At 50.8% G+C, this 15,061-nt stretch overlaps 1 protein-coding gene across 1 annotated transcript; it reads left to right on the top strand.

Annotated features, from left to right (window-relative positions):
• The first annotated feature begins 997 nt into the window (after positions 1 to 997).
• Positions 998 to 14,500, top strand: PLA2G2C (phospholipase A2, group IIC). Its single transcript, XM_011933995.1, has 5 exons — positions 998 to 1,037; positions 3,632 to 3,770; positions 5,797 to 5,817; positions 5,853 to 5,935; positions 14,244 to 14,500. The coding sequence occupies exons 1-5, from the start codon at positions 998 to 1,000 to the stop codon at positions 14,408 to 14,410; spliced, it is 450 nt and encodes a 149-aa protein (XP_011789385.1). The 3' UTR covers positions 14,411 to 14,500.
• Positions 14,501 to 15,061: the final 561 nt, after the last annotated feature.

The raw sequence follows: 15,061 nt of genomic DNA on the forward strand, positions 1-15,061 counted from the left end.
CCAGGTGTAAATCTAGCCCAAGCTCTGCACCTGCCAAATTCTCTAGGCTCAACCGAGCTACTGTTTCACACTCCACGTCCTGACATTACCAGATGTAGCCTTATTTATGATGGGGGCTACCAAGACTGATCCCTGGCAGTTCCAAGGTAGGGCTGCAACCCACATTCTCCTCCACTGTTCTCATATGGGTATCATTACCCATACTAATCGGAATATGAATTCTGTGTCTACCTGTGACTGCCTTTGATAGTACAAAACGGTTTTACTTTCATTATTCCAGCAGGTCCCACAATGGGTCTGTGAAGGAGACGGTTCTGTGATCGTGAGGAATTTGTTCAACCTCTCTGGGTCTCAGTTTACCTATCTTCAAAACGATAACAGAACCTCAGAAGGAGTTGTAAGGGTTAAACCATGTAATACCTGTGAAGCCCTTAAAATAAAGGCTTGAAATTATTGACAGGAATTTCTAGTCTCACTCTACAGGAGAAGAAACCAGGATGCAGAGAGGTAAAGTTGATGAATAAGATGCCCGGGTATCAAGGAAGGAAGGCACTGTGGGACTAGATGCGAACGGAGCTAGGCATTCCTGTGTGGGATTTCTATTATGAACAACATAGATGCCTTTCTAGCTCGGGAGCAGAGGAAATACGGACTCCTCAAAAGAAAAAAAGAAGAGATGAAGGGATGATGTTGCCAAAGAAAGAAATTTGGAAAGAAACAACATTTACACTTTTAAAACCATGGAACCCTTCTTATTTTTATGTGTTCAGGTCTAAATGCCAGAAAGGATACCATATTCAGAGGGAATGAGATTTGAAAACGATTTCTTTGAGTCCTCTGCCGAGGTCTTTCCAAGGCACTGCAATTAGGGTTTTGCACCCAAATACCCTTGCCTCATTTTGGTCGTTTTGTCCCGAACAGAGGTTCAACTGGGAGACCCCTCACACACAGGTGAAGGCGTGGCCGTAGAACCTCAGACCCCCTGGTCTCCTCAGAAATGAAGGTCATTGCCGTCCTCCTCCTCCTCCTCTCCTGCTGTAAGTAGAGGGCTTGCTGGGACAGCACCAGGCTTCTGTCTTCCTGTTTATGTCAGTGGGAGGGGGGACTCTCCAGGTGGTACCAGGTGAAGGAAGTCACAAGTCACTCAGAAAAGAATCAGGAATGGGCCGGGCACGGGGGCTCACGCCTGTAATCCTAGCAGTTTGGGAGGCCGAGGTGGGTGGATCACAAGGTCAGAAGATTGAGACCATCCTGGCTAACATGGTGAAACCCCGTCTCTACTAAAAATACAACAAGTTAGCTGGGTGTGCTGGTGGACACTTGTGGTCCTAGCTACTCAGGAGGCTGAGGCATGAGAATGGAGTGAACCCAGGAGGCGGAGCTTGCAATGAGCCGAGATCACGCCACTGCACTCCAGCCTGGGCAACAGAACGTGACTCCATCTCAAAAAAAAAAAAAAGAATCAGGAATGGAACGGACTCCCTCCAACGTCCTCTTGCTTCTGTTTCTGCTGTGAAATGGGCTGGTCCCAGTGTTGGGATCTTATAAAGTGTCTAGGAAATCAGAGGTTGCCAACTATTTGCTAGAAAGGGAGTTTGACTACTATTTTACGCCCCTCTCCCCCAAGAGTCTCTTTTCCTTTGGATGCTAGTAGCCTTTGTTTAAGGCCATTTGGATTCAGAACAAAAATGTAGACATACATCCAGCTAATTTAAGAATGATTAATGCTTATCAGAAAGACATTTTTATGGTGACTTATGGGATAATTGGTAGCTATAAGTCATTGCTTATTGCTTACCTCTGCAAAGTGAAAAAAGACCTACTGGGAAACAGTTTGGGGTCTATTGGAGACTCACAGACTCCTTTGCTGGATTGGTAGAGTGGAGGTTTGTCCAGATCCATTTTCCTGTCTCTTTCAATTGAGTCACAATAACTTTTGAGTCCCTAAGTCAAAGATGTCAAAAACAGACTTCCTTTCCCCGCAGTGAGTAGTGGAACTTACACTTTTCAAGGTGATTGCGCAGGAGGATACCCGTATGCAGGGATGACCGCCTCTGCAGCCCCTCAGTCTGAAGATCAACCCCTGAGTGTGGCTCCAGGGACTGCTTGGGCAGCAGTGACCACCCCTGGCCTTCTTCCCCTCACACCTCCGTTTAGACTAAACACAATAGTGAGATCGAAGGCTCCTGAGCAAACTCCCCCAGACTCTATTTCTATTTCTCTTCTTCAAGCTCATGTCTTTATTGTATTTTTCTTGCAAATTTACAACATGCTTATAATTAAAAAGTAAAATAAATGAGTATATAGCAACAAGGTAAAGCTCCTCCTCATCCTCCCCAGACCCTAGTATTTTCCCTACCTCCAGAGGTGACCACTCTTAAGAGTTTGATATACATCCTCTATACAACCTTTACACACACACATGTAAAACATCATAATAGAAAGGGAATACATGCTGGGTTGGGCGCGGTGGCTCATGCCTGTAATCCCAGCACTTTGGGAGGCCGAGGTGGGCAGATCATCTGAGGTCAGGAGTTCGAGACCAGCCTGGCCAGCTGGCCAAGATGGTGAAACCCCGTCTCTACTAAAAATACAAAAAAATTAGCCAAGCCTGGCAGCGGGCACTTGTAATCCCAGCTACTTAGGAGGCTGAGGCAGGAGAATTGCTGGAACCCAGGAGGCAGAGGTTGCAGTGAGCTGAGATCGCACCATTATACTCTAGCCTGGGCAACTACAGTGAAACTCCATCTCAAAAGAAAGAGAGAGAGAGAGAGAGAAAAAGAAAGAAAGAAAAGCAAGAAAGCAAGAAAGAAACAAAGAAAGAAAGAAAGGAGGGAGGGAGGGAGGGAGGGAGGAAGGAAAGAAAGAAAGAAAGAAAACACATGCTTATTGTGCAAAGACATGAGACAGCAGAGATGTATATAAAATGAATGTTGACTGTTTCTTTTTCTCTCTTCAATCCCAATTGCCTAGAGATAGTGCTATCAAGTGTAGTTTATTTTTGAGACACATAATTTTGTTATTATCCCCCTGTCAGTGGACATGTGGGTGGTTTCCAATTTTTTTACATCACAGATAATGCTTCAGCAAACCACTTTGTGTATGCATTTGTGCCCACTCTCATAAGCATCTTGTAGAAGCAAAAACAGCTGAGTTCATGTGTACTTGCCATTTAAAAAAATAATAATTGAGGATACCTTTCCTGCCTCTTAAGTGTTTTGTTTCTCCTGTGAGATAGTAAAGGCCTGATGACATCTGGAGGGACTGGCATTTCTGGCTTTGAATTTTTCCCATTCATGTTGCATCAGACCCGAGGGTGTTCTGCCTAGGATGGTGCTTTCCTGCTTTGAGGGGGAAGACTATGGTTGATGGGAGAGCCTTGTTCCGAACCTCATGGGAACTGGGTATTCATCCGGGTTAGCAAAAAACTAGCTGTGTTATGGGAGCAAATCTGAACTTACTTTCTTCCCCAGGAAAAGGGCTAATGATTCCAGCCATGCCCCTTGCACTTCGCTTTGGGGATCTGGTGATATTTCGAATTCTAAGCATTCTAGTAAGGGGAGGGGACATCAAGGTAGCATCGTGCTCATTGCAACTTCCTTCTTCCTTGTTTCCTCATCGGCAGTGGTAGCCCCCACCCACAGCAGCTTCTGGCAGTTTCAGAGGATGGTCAAACACATCACGGGGCAGAGTGCCTTCTTCTCATATTACGGATATGGCTGCTACTGTGGGCTTGGGGGCAAAGGGGTCCCCGTGGATGACACTGACAGGTGGGTAGAGAGGCTCTGAGGCCACCTATCATTTGTTTTGCATTAAAGTTCAAGCTCGAAGCCAAAGAGAGGGTGTTAGAATTCTTGCATGGCAAGTAACAGAAAACAATTCAGGCTAATGGAAGGAAGAACTGAACGGGATTCGGAGGATGGGTCTTGAGAAACCCAGCATCGGGGCCAGCTTCTTGAGTGTGTGATCTGTGAAGTTTCACAGGGCCCAACACTCATAAGGGCCTAAATGTGGTTTACTGCTCTGCTGCCGCCATCTTGAAATTCTTAATAAAGGGCCCCACGTTTTCATATTGCTTTGGCCTTTGCAATTATACATCGGTCCTGCCCAGAGCTCTAGAAGCTGTTTCATCCTCATAGTAAAAGTGCTCTGCTTCCAGCTCTCCAGCTTTTAGGACTATAGGCACAGCACAGCTGACTCACTAGTCCTAATTCCATATTCTAGGAGAGGGAATCCAAGTGGCCCAGTTTGGAGAAGTTGTCCATCTGGGTGAGGTTGCATGGCACAAACCCGCTTCCCAGGCCTGCTCCAAAGAATGGGGGTGGGGAAGTGTGAGTTCCTAGAAAAAGTAGAGGTGGGTGTCTCGTGGTGAGTGTATGTGTGGGGAGGTAAGAAACGGGACCGTTTGCGTGTCATTTCATTTGAAGAAATAAGAAAGCAAAATGTTCCTTGCCACATTTAACCTAGTGTGGAGAAACATGTCGCCACAGTGGGGCCTTAAATATCACTCCTGGAGCTCAAGCCTTGTGGGTTGGGCTCATGGAACCATGAGAGGACCTCAGAGCCCCGGAAGGTCAACTGACACTTACAAAATGCCCATTATATGCCAAGCATGGGACTGGCGATTGGCACACAAACCTAATTTAATTCTTTCAGGGAATGCACAAGACAGTGATACCAGCCCATTTAACAGGTGAGGACAGTGAGTTGCTAAACCACTTCCCGAAGGCAATGCAGCTTCTAAGTGGCAGAGTTAGAATTGAACAAGAATTTGCCTGTTTCAAAGTTTGTCCCCTCTCCTTGATGATCTGTACCTCCACTGTCAAAGTCCAAAGGCTGATTAGAAATTGAACATCATTAGCCAAAGTTGATCAACAGCAGAACCCTCACTTGCAGATGGGAATGGCGAGAGAGGGAGACTGAAACATTTTTCTTGGCCTTTCAGGCCTTAGAATCCAAGCTTAAGTTTCTGCCTTCCTGTGCCTTGAGCAGTGGCTGAGGACTTGGACTGAGTCTCCTGCAGTGCTCTCCCATCCAGCCCCCAGCCAACTCTGGGTGCCATGAGTAGGACTACCTCTACTTTTGCAGACAGTTGTCTCCTCAGAGACCATCACAGTGCCTGGCTCACAGTAGGTGCTCAGTAAAACGTGTTAAATGCGTGAATGGACCCAGATTTGTGTCCTGGGTCTGTCATTTTCCAGCTGCGTAAGTTTGGGAAATGGGCCTCTCTGAATCTCAGTCCCTCCCCTACAAAAGGGAGACAATGGTTGTACTTCATAGGTTTCTATGAGTAGATAATGAGACAGCAACAGATACTAGAAAGGGCTCAGGAAATGCTACTGGTTATTATTTTTATTTTGTATTTTATTTATTTTTTGGAAGACAGGGTCTTGCTCTGTTGTCCAGGCTGGGGTGGAAAGGCTCAATCACAGCTCACTGCAGCCTCTGTCACCTGAGCTCAAGCAATCCACCCACCTCAGCCTCCTGAGTAGCTGGGACCACAGGCTGGTGCCACTATGCCTGGCTTTTTTTTTTTTTTTTTAACTTAAAAAACGTAGGAGGTCTCCCTGTGTTGCCCAGGCTGGTCTCAAACTCCTGGACTGAAGCGATCCTCCTGCCTCATCCTCACAAAGTGCTGGGATTACAGGCATGAGCCACCACTCCTGGCCTATTTTTATTATTATTGATAATTCACCTCCCCACCTTCAGTGCCTTCTTGCCTAGAGGAGGAGGCAGGAGCCCTTTCTAGTCCCCAGATAAGGTCCTCCAGCAGATTCCCGAGGGACCCACTTCCAGGCACAGCCCCTCATTTCCCTCTTGTCTCGCCCCAGATGCTGCCAGGCACATGACTGTTGCTACGAGAAGCTGAAGGAGTCCAGCTGCCAGCCTGTGTTGAACGGCTACCAGTTCCACATCGTCAATGGCACAGTGGTGTGTGAGTAGCCTTTTCTGTGTGGAAATGTCTTTTAACCTGGGCCTTTCCTTAACATTCACCTCCTGTTTGACCCAGAGATGTTTTAGAAAATGAAATGCTTCCAAGTGCTTGGAAGGAGGCAATCCTGAGCTTTTCCCTGATGCTCCAGAGCTTCTCGGAGTGTCTGTGCTCATCCTGCCCTGGTCTCTCCCGCCCATGGGTACCTCCTGAACTCTCTGGGAGCCCAGAGCCCTGCAGATAGTACATGCTCAATACATACTTGTTCACTTGAGTTTACACTGAATTTTGAAGCTTCCCTTGACAACTGTGACTGTTGATAACGTATTTCCTTGTTTCTGTCATGTGTTAACAAAACAGTTCAGCTGTCTTCCAGTCGGACAAATATTTATTAAGGGTGACTGTATGCCAACCACTAAGATAGGTGCCGCCAGGGCTACAAAAGCAAATAGGTGGGAAGGGGAGGGGGACTCACATGTTATTGAGACCGTTCAAGGAGCCATGTGGACAAGTGGATCAAGTGCCCTGCACATAGGGCATGGCCCTGGCATCCGGGGCGTGTTCTGCTGCTGGTAGGATACGGGTATGTGCATGGCAATCCTGGTCTAAACAGCAGGCACATTGGGAGGCACTGGGCAGTGGCCTTTGGTGAGTACCATCCTTTCCAGCATAGCCAGGGTGGGTCCTGGGGTCCCAGGCTGGGAGGGTGAAGAGCACCGAATAAAGAAGTGGCCCCTTACAGCGTGTGGCTCACTTCCTGCCTGGCCTCGTGGGGTTGCATGAATCGCTTTCCTTCCCAGGTCTATTTATTCACAGCTTTATTAAGCTTTATTAAGTGCTTTATTAAGCACTCCAAGGAGGGTGCCTTGGAGTTCCTCTGTTTCCTCCTGAGGTCAGGGAACCACCACCTCTCCGCCACTCATCCCCTAGGGCGGGAGATACATCCTCCATCCCGTAGTGGGTTCCAGGGCTCAGACTCCCGGTCTCTTGAGCTCCCCCCACCCACCACTCCAGCTCAGCACACACCAAGACCCAGAGTTAGGACTGTGAAGTCTCCCTGGAACCAGCTGTGTGGGCTGGGGCCTTGGACCCCTACACCGGGAGGACCTGCCTTGGCTTTCAGCCTGCTTCTTGGCCTGCACTACCCACTGCCACCAGGACGTGGTTGACAGGGGAAGAACCCCCTTTTTTGTTCCCCATGTGAGCTCAAGGAGACTGAGTTGGAACTCTCTGGTGTGGCCCTTCTCAGGCCTAAAGCAAAGTGTCTTTTCTGTGACACCTCCAGGGCCATGTTCAGGAGAGGGGAAGGGATCAGGGTCTGGTGGGAGGGATGGGGATTGGGGACTGGAGAAGCTGGCTGCCAGGGATCGAGTTTCCCATAGCCTCTTCCCACCTGTCTTTGCCACAGGTATGGGGATGCCCGGCTGGCCCAGCCCAAGCCTCCACCCTGGGCTCCTGTGGACTGACTGCACTTGCCAGGGCTGGCCTGGGCTCTCTCTACCCAGGGAAACTTCTCTGTTCAACACTCTTCACCCTCCCAGCCCAGGACCCCAGGAGATGAGGGAGAGTGGAGCAAAGGTTGAGGAGCCGAGGCTGGAACCCCAGGCAGTGGCACTGCTGGGCGGTGGTGGGAGGTGCCGGCAGATGCTGGGAGTTGGACCAGAAAGTACATGGCCTGGGCTGTACTTTCTTCCCACGTTGCCCCTGCAGAGCAGAAGCAGCCAGTTGCTCCTGAAGCCTTGATCAGGGCTCCTGAGTCCAGAGCCCTGCTCAGGGCACTAGTGTGGGAGGAGGCTTCCGCATCGGTACCAGGGCATCAGCACCCGCCTCCCCAGCTGACCCAGCCAGTGAGGACCAGGCCAGCCCCTGTCATCTCCATCCCCACCTTGCCAAGCCCCTGCCCCCAGGAGCAGGGCTGAGAGCCAGGTGATCTGGGTTCTAATCCAGAGTCTGATGCTGACACGTGCTGAGCCCCAGGCCATTGATTTACTTGCTCCAGTATTGAATGAGCATCCACTGGGTACCCACCCAGTGCCAGCGCTGTGCCAGGGGCCAGGGGCACAGAATAAAGCAGACCCAGTCCCTGCTCTTCTGGCATTCACGGTCTTGTGGAAACTCCAGAGCTAAAGTGCCCTTAGAGATCGTCCAGATCAGTCCCTCATTGTAGCAATGAAGAGACTGAGACCCACAGAGGGGACGAGTTTGATCCAAGAAACAGACAAGATTAAGATGCATGTGTCTTGAAACTTTTCAGTGCTCTGGAACATACCGTCTGGCCTGAGTTGTGTGGGCTTTGGTTTTCTCATCCATGAAATGGGTACAATAGCAGCAGCTACACTGTATGAACCTCTGTGGTAGATGCTGTACACACAGGACCTGAACTCACATGATAAACCTCTGAGGTGACATTATCTCCCGTCATCAAGGAGGACCCTGAGGCTCAGAGAGGTTAAGCACGATCGCCAAGGTCACACAGCCAGGGAAAGAAGAGCTGGGATTCAAACCCCAGGCACCCTGTCTCACACCAGCTTCCCCTGTGGAGGGTGCTGTGTGTGTGCATGATTGGAGGCCCTCACACAGTGTAAGTCTCAGGAGCTGCAGCAAACTGGTCAGAATGCTCTTCCCTGGCCCAGGGAAGGAAAGAGGGGCAGATGGAGTTTGCTTCTCTGTCAGGCCCTGGAGCTTTGTGTTCCTGCTAAGAGGCCTCGGAGTCAGGCAGCACTGGGTCTGATTCCAGCTCCACCCTTTGTATTAATAGTTGTATTAATAGATTAATGTATTAATCTCCTCACCTGTGAAATGGAGATAATTGCCTGTACTTCATAAGGCTGCTGGAAGGATTAGCTAAAGCAGCCAGCTACAGGGGCTGGTCTACAGTAGGTGCTTCATTCATGCCCTTCTTTTTAGATGTGGAAATTCCTCTTTTTGTCCAAGTTTTCTTTTCTTCTTTGCTTACAGCACTGGAATTTTCTTTATTACTGTTTCTTTGAAGAGTCTGCTCTGTACTTGTGCCCATCGGGCTAAGGTCAGTGACCCCTTATGGAATAAAACCCCTTTCCTGGCCAGGCACGGTGGCTCATACCTGTAATCCCAGCACTTTGGGAGGCTGAGGTGGGGGGATCACTTGAGCCCAGCAGTTCAAGAACAGCCTGGGTAACACAGTGAGACCCCTGTCTCTACTAAACATACAAACAATTAGCCAGGTGTGGTGGTGCATACCTGTAGTCCCAGCTACTCGAAAGCCTGAGATAGGAGGATCACCTGAGCCCAGGAGAGGAGGCCACAGTGAGCTGTGGTTGTGCCTCTGCACTCCAGCCTGGGCAACAGAGTGAGACCCTACCTCAAAAAAGAAAAACAAACAACCAAAAAAACTATTTCTCTATCCTAATTGCACCTCTGTTCAAAGAGCTGCCCCTGCAAGAGTTAACCAAGTCCCTAGCCTCCCCTGAATTCTGAAATCCTGCACCCAGGCCTGGTCCAGGTTGCCTAGCAACCAGGGGCTGCTCTGGGATGCAGTAGGTAAGCAGGGGAGGGAAAGGAAGAAAACAACTTGGTCTGTCCACGACTCTAAATGTCACTGAGAGATCAGTGCAGAGAAAGGCCTGTCACCAGAGCCCAGGGCCCAATTTGCCTGGTGGTGGGGACAGCTGCCCTCAGGCCACCTGGAAGGTGGTTATCCCTCCTCTTAGTGGGCTTACATAAGTACTTGGCATTTTTCCGAGGGACTTTAAGCTCACTCAGCAGACACCCCCTCCGCCCACATGCACATACATGTGTGGTACAGGGAGGATCCTGTGTGGGAGGCAGAGATGGGGTTTCAGCCAACTGAACCTCCATTATCTACATCTCCTGGCCTCTGACTGCCTCCCCCTGCCAAAGCGGGAAGATGAAAATGGTAACTGCCGGAATTTGTATTTTGCAAAGACTTTTCTCATTTACTGCTGAATATATTCCTCATCTCAGCCTCCACTCACTGACACGCTACCCACCGTCTCTCCCAGTATTCACCTCTACCTGAAATGATCTTGTTTACTTCTCTGTGTCTGTGTGCATCGACTCTCCCCCCAGCTAGAAAGTTCCGTGAGAGCAGGGAGCAAGCCTGTCTTGTTTGAGGGCACTGGTTCTCATAGAGCCCACAGAGAACCATGCCCCTGGACTAAGCAGTGTGGGGTCTGCTGGCTTGCACCTGTACCCCCAGCTCCTAGCCACAGACCAGACACATGTTGGGAGCTCAATACTTGTTTGTTGAATGAGTAGATGAACAAAAGCACTCATGAAATAGGCAGTGCACGTATCTTTATCACCATTTGAAAGCTGAGGAAACAGGCTTGGAGAGGGAAGCAACTTGCCTGAGACCCCAAAGCACAGAAGCAGCCTATCTGGCCCACGAACCTGGCTTCCTGTCTTCTAGGTGTCAGCTGCTGGCACTGGCCTGTAGGCCATGTGAGTGTGGCCAGTAAGGTGGTCAGGAAGGAGCCCTTACTGCATGTTAGGGTCAGGAGATCAGCAATGAGGAGGACAAAATCCTTGCCAGGAAGGAGCTTGCATTCCAAAAAGAACAAGAGACTGTAGTGTATTTATTAATAAAGACACATTCAAACAGGGCCAGGTGCTCTGAAGCACCTCAGACAAAGGCTGCAGAATGACAGAGGTCGGGGTCAAGGAGACAGAAGGGTGCCTGCTTTAGGTGGTCGAAGAAGGCCTCTCTGGGGAGGGGGCATTTGGTCTGAGACCTCAGGACCAATGTGCTAGGAGCAGAGGAGGCTTGAGAAGAATGGAGATGAGGTTGGACAGAGTGAGACACGCGCCTTCTATGTCAATGCAAGGGAGTCATTGGAGCATGTGAAGCAGAGGATGCTCTACTTTTGCCCCAGAAAGATCACTCTGGCTACGGTGCAGAGAAAGAAGAGTCAGGGAGGAAAGAAGGGCCCCATTAGGGGACTGTTGCAGAGCATTGGGAGGCACAACCACAGCCAGGATCAGCACGGTGACAGTGGGGATGGGAAGTGTCAGATGCCGGGAATGCTGTGCAGGTAGGGTCAGGGGCGGCAGGACCTGCTGATGGGTTCGGTGTGGGGTGTGAAGGGAACAGAGGCTGCATCCCAGGCTCCTGGCCTGAGTAGGGGTTTGGTGTGGGGTGTGAAGGGAACAGAGACTGCATCCCAGGCTCCTGGCCTGAGTGGGGCTGTAGATAGTGGCACCAAATACTGAGTTCGTGAAGATGGGGGAAGAGCTGATGATGAAGGCAGCAAGAGTTTGGTGTCAGTCACCCTGAGTTTGAGATACGTGTCAGACATGTAAGGGGAAGGCAGGTGGACATGTGCTTATTGAAGTCTGGAGCCCAAGGGAGAGGTGTAGGCTGCAGCGGAGAAATTAGGAGTATTCAGAGTTCTGACACTGAACAAGAACACCTCTGAGAGAATTCAGAGACAACCAGGGCTGAGGCGAGGGGCTCAGACTGGGGCCTGGGCCAGCCACAGGCAGGAATGCAGACTTGTTGCCTCTTCTTATTTGTGGAGATGTAGTTCATGCAGCAAGAAAGGTGTTCCGAAGCCCTCCTTTCCTTTCTTCATACCTCAGTTTCTCCATTAGCACATTAAAAGTTGCAAGGTCTGGAGTTAAGCTTGTTTTTAAAAGGCGGCTTCCAAAGATGGTTTTTCTTGGCCTGGGACTGTCTCATCATCCAGGTCATGAAAGGCCTGGTCCATGGTTGAGAAATGCCACAGAAGTGACAGTCCACCGCAAAAGACCACTGCTCCAGATCAATTCTGAAAGGCCTGGGGATAGGGCAGGTCGCTGAAGTAGAACTGGATGTCAGATGCATGCATTAGAAAGGACAGGAAGACCAAACGAGAAAGGGAGAGGGGGCAGGGAGAAAGGAAGGAGGGTTAGAGACTCGAGATGAAGGAAACAAGAGATGGAAAAGAAGAAGAGAGGACCAGAAGACAGTGAGATCAACAGAAAGAGAGAGGGATGAGAAAGAAGGTGGCTGAGGAAGGTGAGAAAAGTTTCCAGGGCGACAGCAACTGGACCAGGCCCTCTGGTTGGACAGTGAGGCTGGCTGGGAGGCCTGAGCTCAAGTAGCCCCCACCCCCTGAGAGAGTGGGGGGCTACCTGGGGAGCTGGGCTTGATGCATCTGGAAGGATTTTCACAGGGGCGGGAGGGGGAGTGGGAGGGCAGAGGGCACCCAGGCGTTACAACAGTGGGAGCAGCAAGAGCCACAAAACCGGAGAGCCAGAGGAGTGAACATCCCTGGCAGATTTCCTGCGGGCGAGCAGAGGGGGCAGGAAGCTCGGCAGTGTTGGCACAATGTGAGAAGTTCCAGGGAGGCGTGGGAGGACGGCTTCTGCAGGACGCAGACTTTGCAGAGGGAGAGTGGCAAACAGACTGACTGCAGCCAGCTCGGCCGGCTCCACAGGGCGCTGCTTTTTCTCCACGTGGAGCTGGAGTGCATCACCCTGAGAATAGCAGCAAGCACCCGTAGGGCGCCTTCTGCGTGCCAGGCACATCCAGACCACTCGTCGGTAGACACCATCAATCCTCACCACCACCCCAGGAATGGGACACTGTCATGTGTTTTTGAAATGATTAGGTTTTAGCATCATTTCATAGACCAGGAACCTGAAGCTAACTTGCCCAAGGTCACAAACCAGGGCGTCTGGTGGCCTCCCCTCCTCACTGCCAATCCTGAGAGCGGACTAGGGTGGAGTTATCTGGAAAGAGGAAGCTGTACCTGAGAGCCCTAAACACACACGCACACACATACGTGCGCACAACACATGCACACACACACACATGCACAGATGGACACATACCCGCACACACATGCATACACATGCACACAGGCACACGCATACACACACATGCACACGCATACATACACATGCACGCAGTGCTACAGCTCTGATTAGCAGGTAAATAAAACGTCCCCATCTAGTGGTGACTCGGCCAAAGTGCAGACACTCAACCCCAAAGGTCCATAGAGGCTTCATTCATTTCTTCTCTTATTCTTCATTCATGGTTTCTATTGAGCATCTGCTTTGTGCAGCATCTGTTCTGGATGCTGGGGACACTGTGATGAGCCAGACAAGGTCCCAGCCGCACACAGCTTATGCTTCTTTGAGGGGAGGCAGACACAAGCCAGGAAACCAATAAGAGAAGTTCAGTAAAAAGCACAGTGAGTGAGACAAACGGGTACGGAGGGCGTGGCCAGAGAGCTTTAGTTCAGGCAGTCAGGAAGCGCCTCTCTGAGGAGGTGAAATGTGAGCAAGCCTCAAACAGTGGCAGGGATCCCACCCCTTGCAGATCCTTGGGAGAAGCATTTTAGACAAAAAGAACAGCAAGTCCAAAGGCCCAGGGACAAGGCAGAGCAAGACCTGTGACATGAAACAGCCTGGTGTGCCCAGAGCAGGGAGGCTGGGAGAGCGGAGGGGGAGGGCGATGAGGGTGAAGAGGCTGGTGAGGATGGCATCCCGGCAAGTGTGCCTGGCCATGGAGGCCACGGGAGGCTTCAGCATGTCTTTCCTGAATAGGGAACCACACGGGCTGTAAGCCAGAGAGTGAACGTAACTCAGGTTACAGTTTGAGATGGTCCCTGCTTATTTCCTTCCACGAAGGAGGAAGAGCTGTTGATGACAGGGATTTGGGCAGTGGCCAAAGAGATGGAGAGAACAGTGCAGAGCATGGGCTATTTTAAACACAGAGAAGATTAGCAGGAACTGCTGGCAGACCGGATGTGAAATGTGGAAGGAGTGGGAGCAGCAAGGTCGACTCCTGGTTTCCTGAGAATGTGGGTGAATCACCGGCCCACAGGCAGAGGGAGCACTGGGATGTCAAGCAGGCAGCTGGAAATAGGAGATGAGCTCTGGGAAAATGCTCTATCACCCTGGCCTGTGCACTGCCCGGGTGAACTCACTCAGGGCCACTCCATGCAGCGCACACCCCCCTCCTCCTGCTTCCTTCTAGGCTTCTCCTCATTCCAGCACTCATGGGATGCTCAGATGTGATCAGGGAAAGGCTTGGTGATGCAGGGAAGCTGTGGCTGAGAGCCCTAAACACACATACACGCACACACACATACACAGACATAGGCACACATGAGCATACACATGCACACATGCACACACTTGCACACAAATGCATATGCACACACACGCATGCACACACATGCATTCATGTATCCCTTTCAGTGGCTTTCCTTTCTGTTTTCCACCCTTGGCCCTTTGCAGTGAGCTCCCCGCTCCCCCCAGCCTTGGAACCAAACCCTGGGGCTGGGCTGGGAGCCCCCAGTGACCCTCTGTGTCTCTGCAGGTGGATGCACCCTTGGTCCTGGTGCCGGCTGCCACTGCGGGCTGAAGGCCTGTGAATGTGACAAGCGATCCGTGCACTGCTTCAAAGAGAGCCTGCCTACCTATGAGAAAAACTTCAAGCAGTTCTCCAGCCGGCCCAGGTGTGGCAGACATAAGCCCCGGTGCTAGGGACACCACAGGGTCCTTCTCGTCATGCAGCATCTGCTCTAGTGTTGCTCTTCCGGAAAGCCTTCTCAGATCATCCCCGACAGGCCCCCGTTCTTCCCCTGGGAGGGAGGACAAAATGTCTTCTGCAGGGCAGCTCACCATTCAGCATTCTGACCAAGGGGACTCCTCAGCATCGGAGGACTGGAGAGCAGAAATGGGAAAGACGAGATCCCTGCCCTGCAGGAGCTGGCATTCTGTGGAGCGGGGAGGACTACAAATGCATGAATGTAGAAGTAAGAGACACATTAGACCGTAGTAAGTGCTATGATGTAGTAAAACAAAGGGACGGGATAGAGATGCACCCGACCCCACATCCCAGGGTTTCCAGGAGAGGAGAGGCCCCAGGATCTACCCCAAACTCTCTCTTCACCCTGACTGCAAACCAGGACGCGGAGCAGACTTGAGCGCCAGGCCCACACCCAGCGCTAGCTGGGAACAAAGCCACCACTTTCCTTGCCTCCCTGTGTCCTTACTTTTTATGATATCATTCTTAACTTTTCTTATCAAGAGGCAGAATCTGTTTTCCCCACCTTGTGAATCTGAACTGGTCTTGTGGCTTAGTTCGGTCAACAGAATATTGTGGGAGGGATGGTTTACCAGTTTTGAGCTAGG

This window comes from Colobus angolensis, unplaced genomic scaffold (assembly GCF_000951035.1).
Source record: "Colobus angolensis palliatus isolate OR3802 unplaced genomic scaffold, Cang.pa_1.0 Scaffold130, whole genome shotgun sequence".
Lineage (NCBI taxonomy): Eukaryota > Metazoa > Chordata > Mammalia > Primates > Cercopithecidae > Colobus > Colobus angolensis.

What these genes read in the sequence shown, in the direction of transcription:
- PLA2G2C (XM_011933995.1), top strand. Translation starts at nt 998, where the DNA reads ATGAAGGTCATTGCCGTCCTCCTCCTCCTCCTCTCCTGCT. An exon ending in CCTCCTCCTCCTCTCCTGCT is followed by an intron (nt 1,038 to 3,631) that starts GTAAGTAGAGGG and finishes CGGCAGTGGTAG; the next exon opens with CCCCCACCCACAGCAGCTTC. An exon ending in CGTCAATGGCACAGTGGTGT is followed by an intron (nt 5,936 to 14,243) that starts GTGAGTAGCCTT and finishes GTGTCTCTGCAG; the next exon opens with GTGGATGCACCCTTGGTCCT.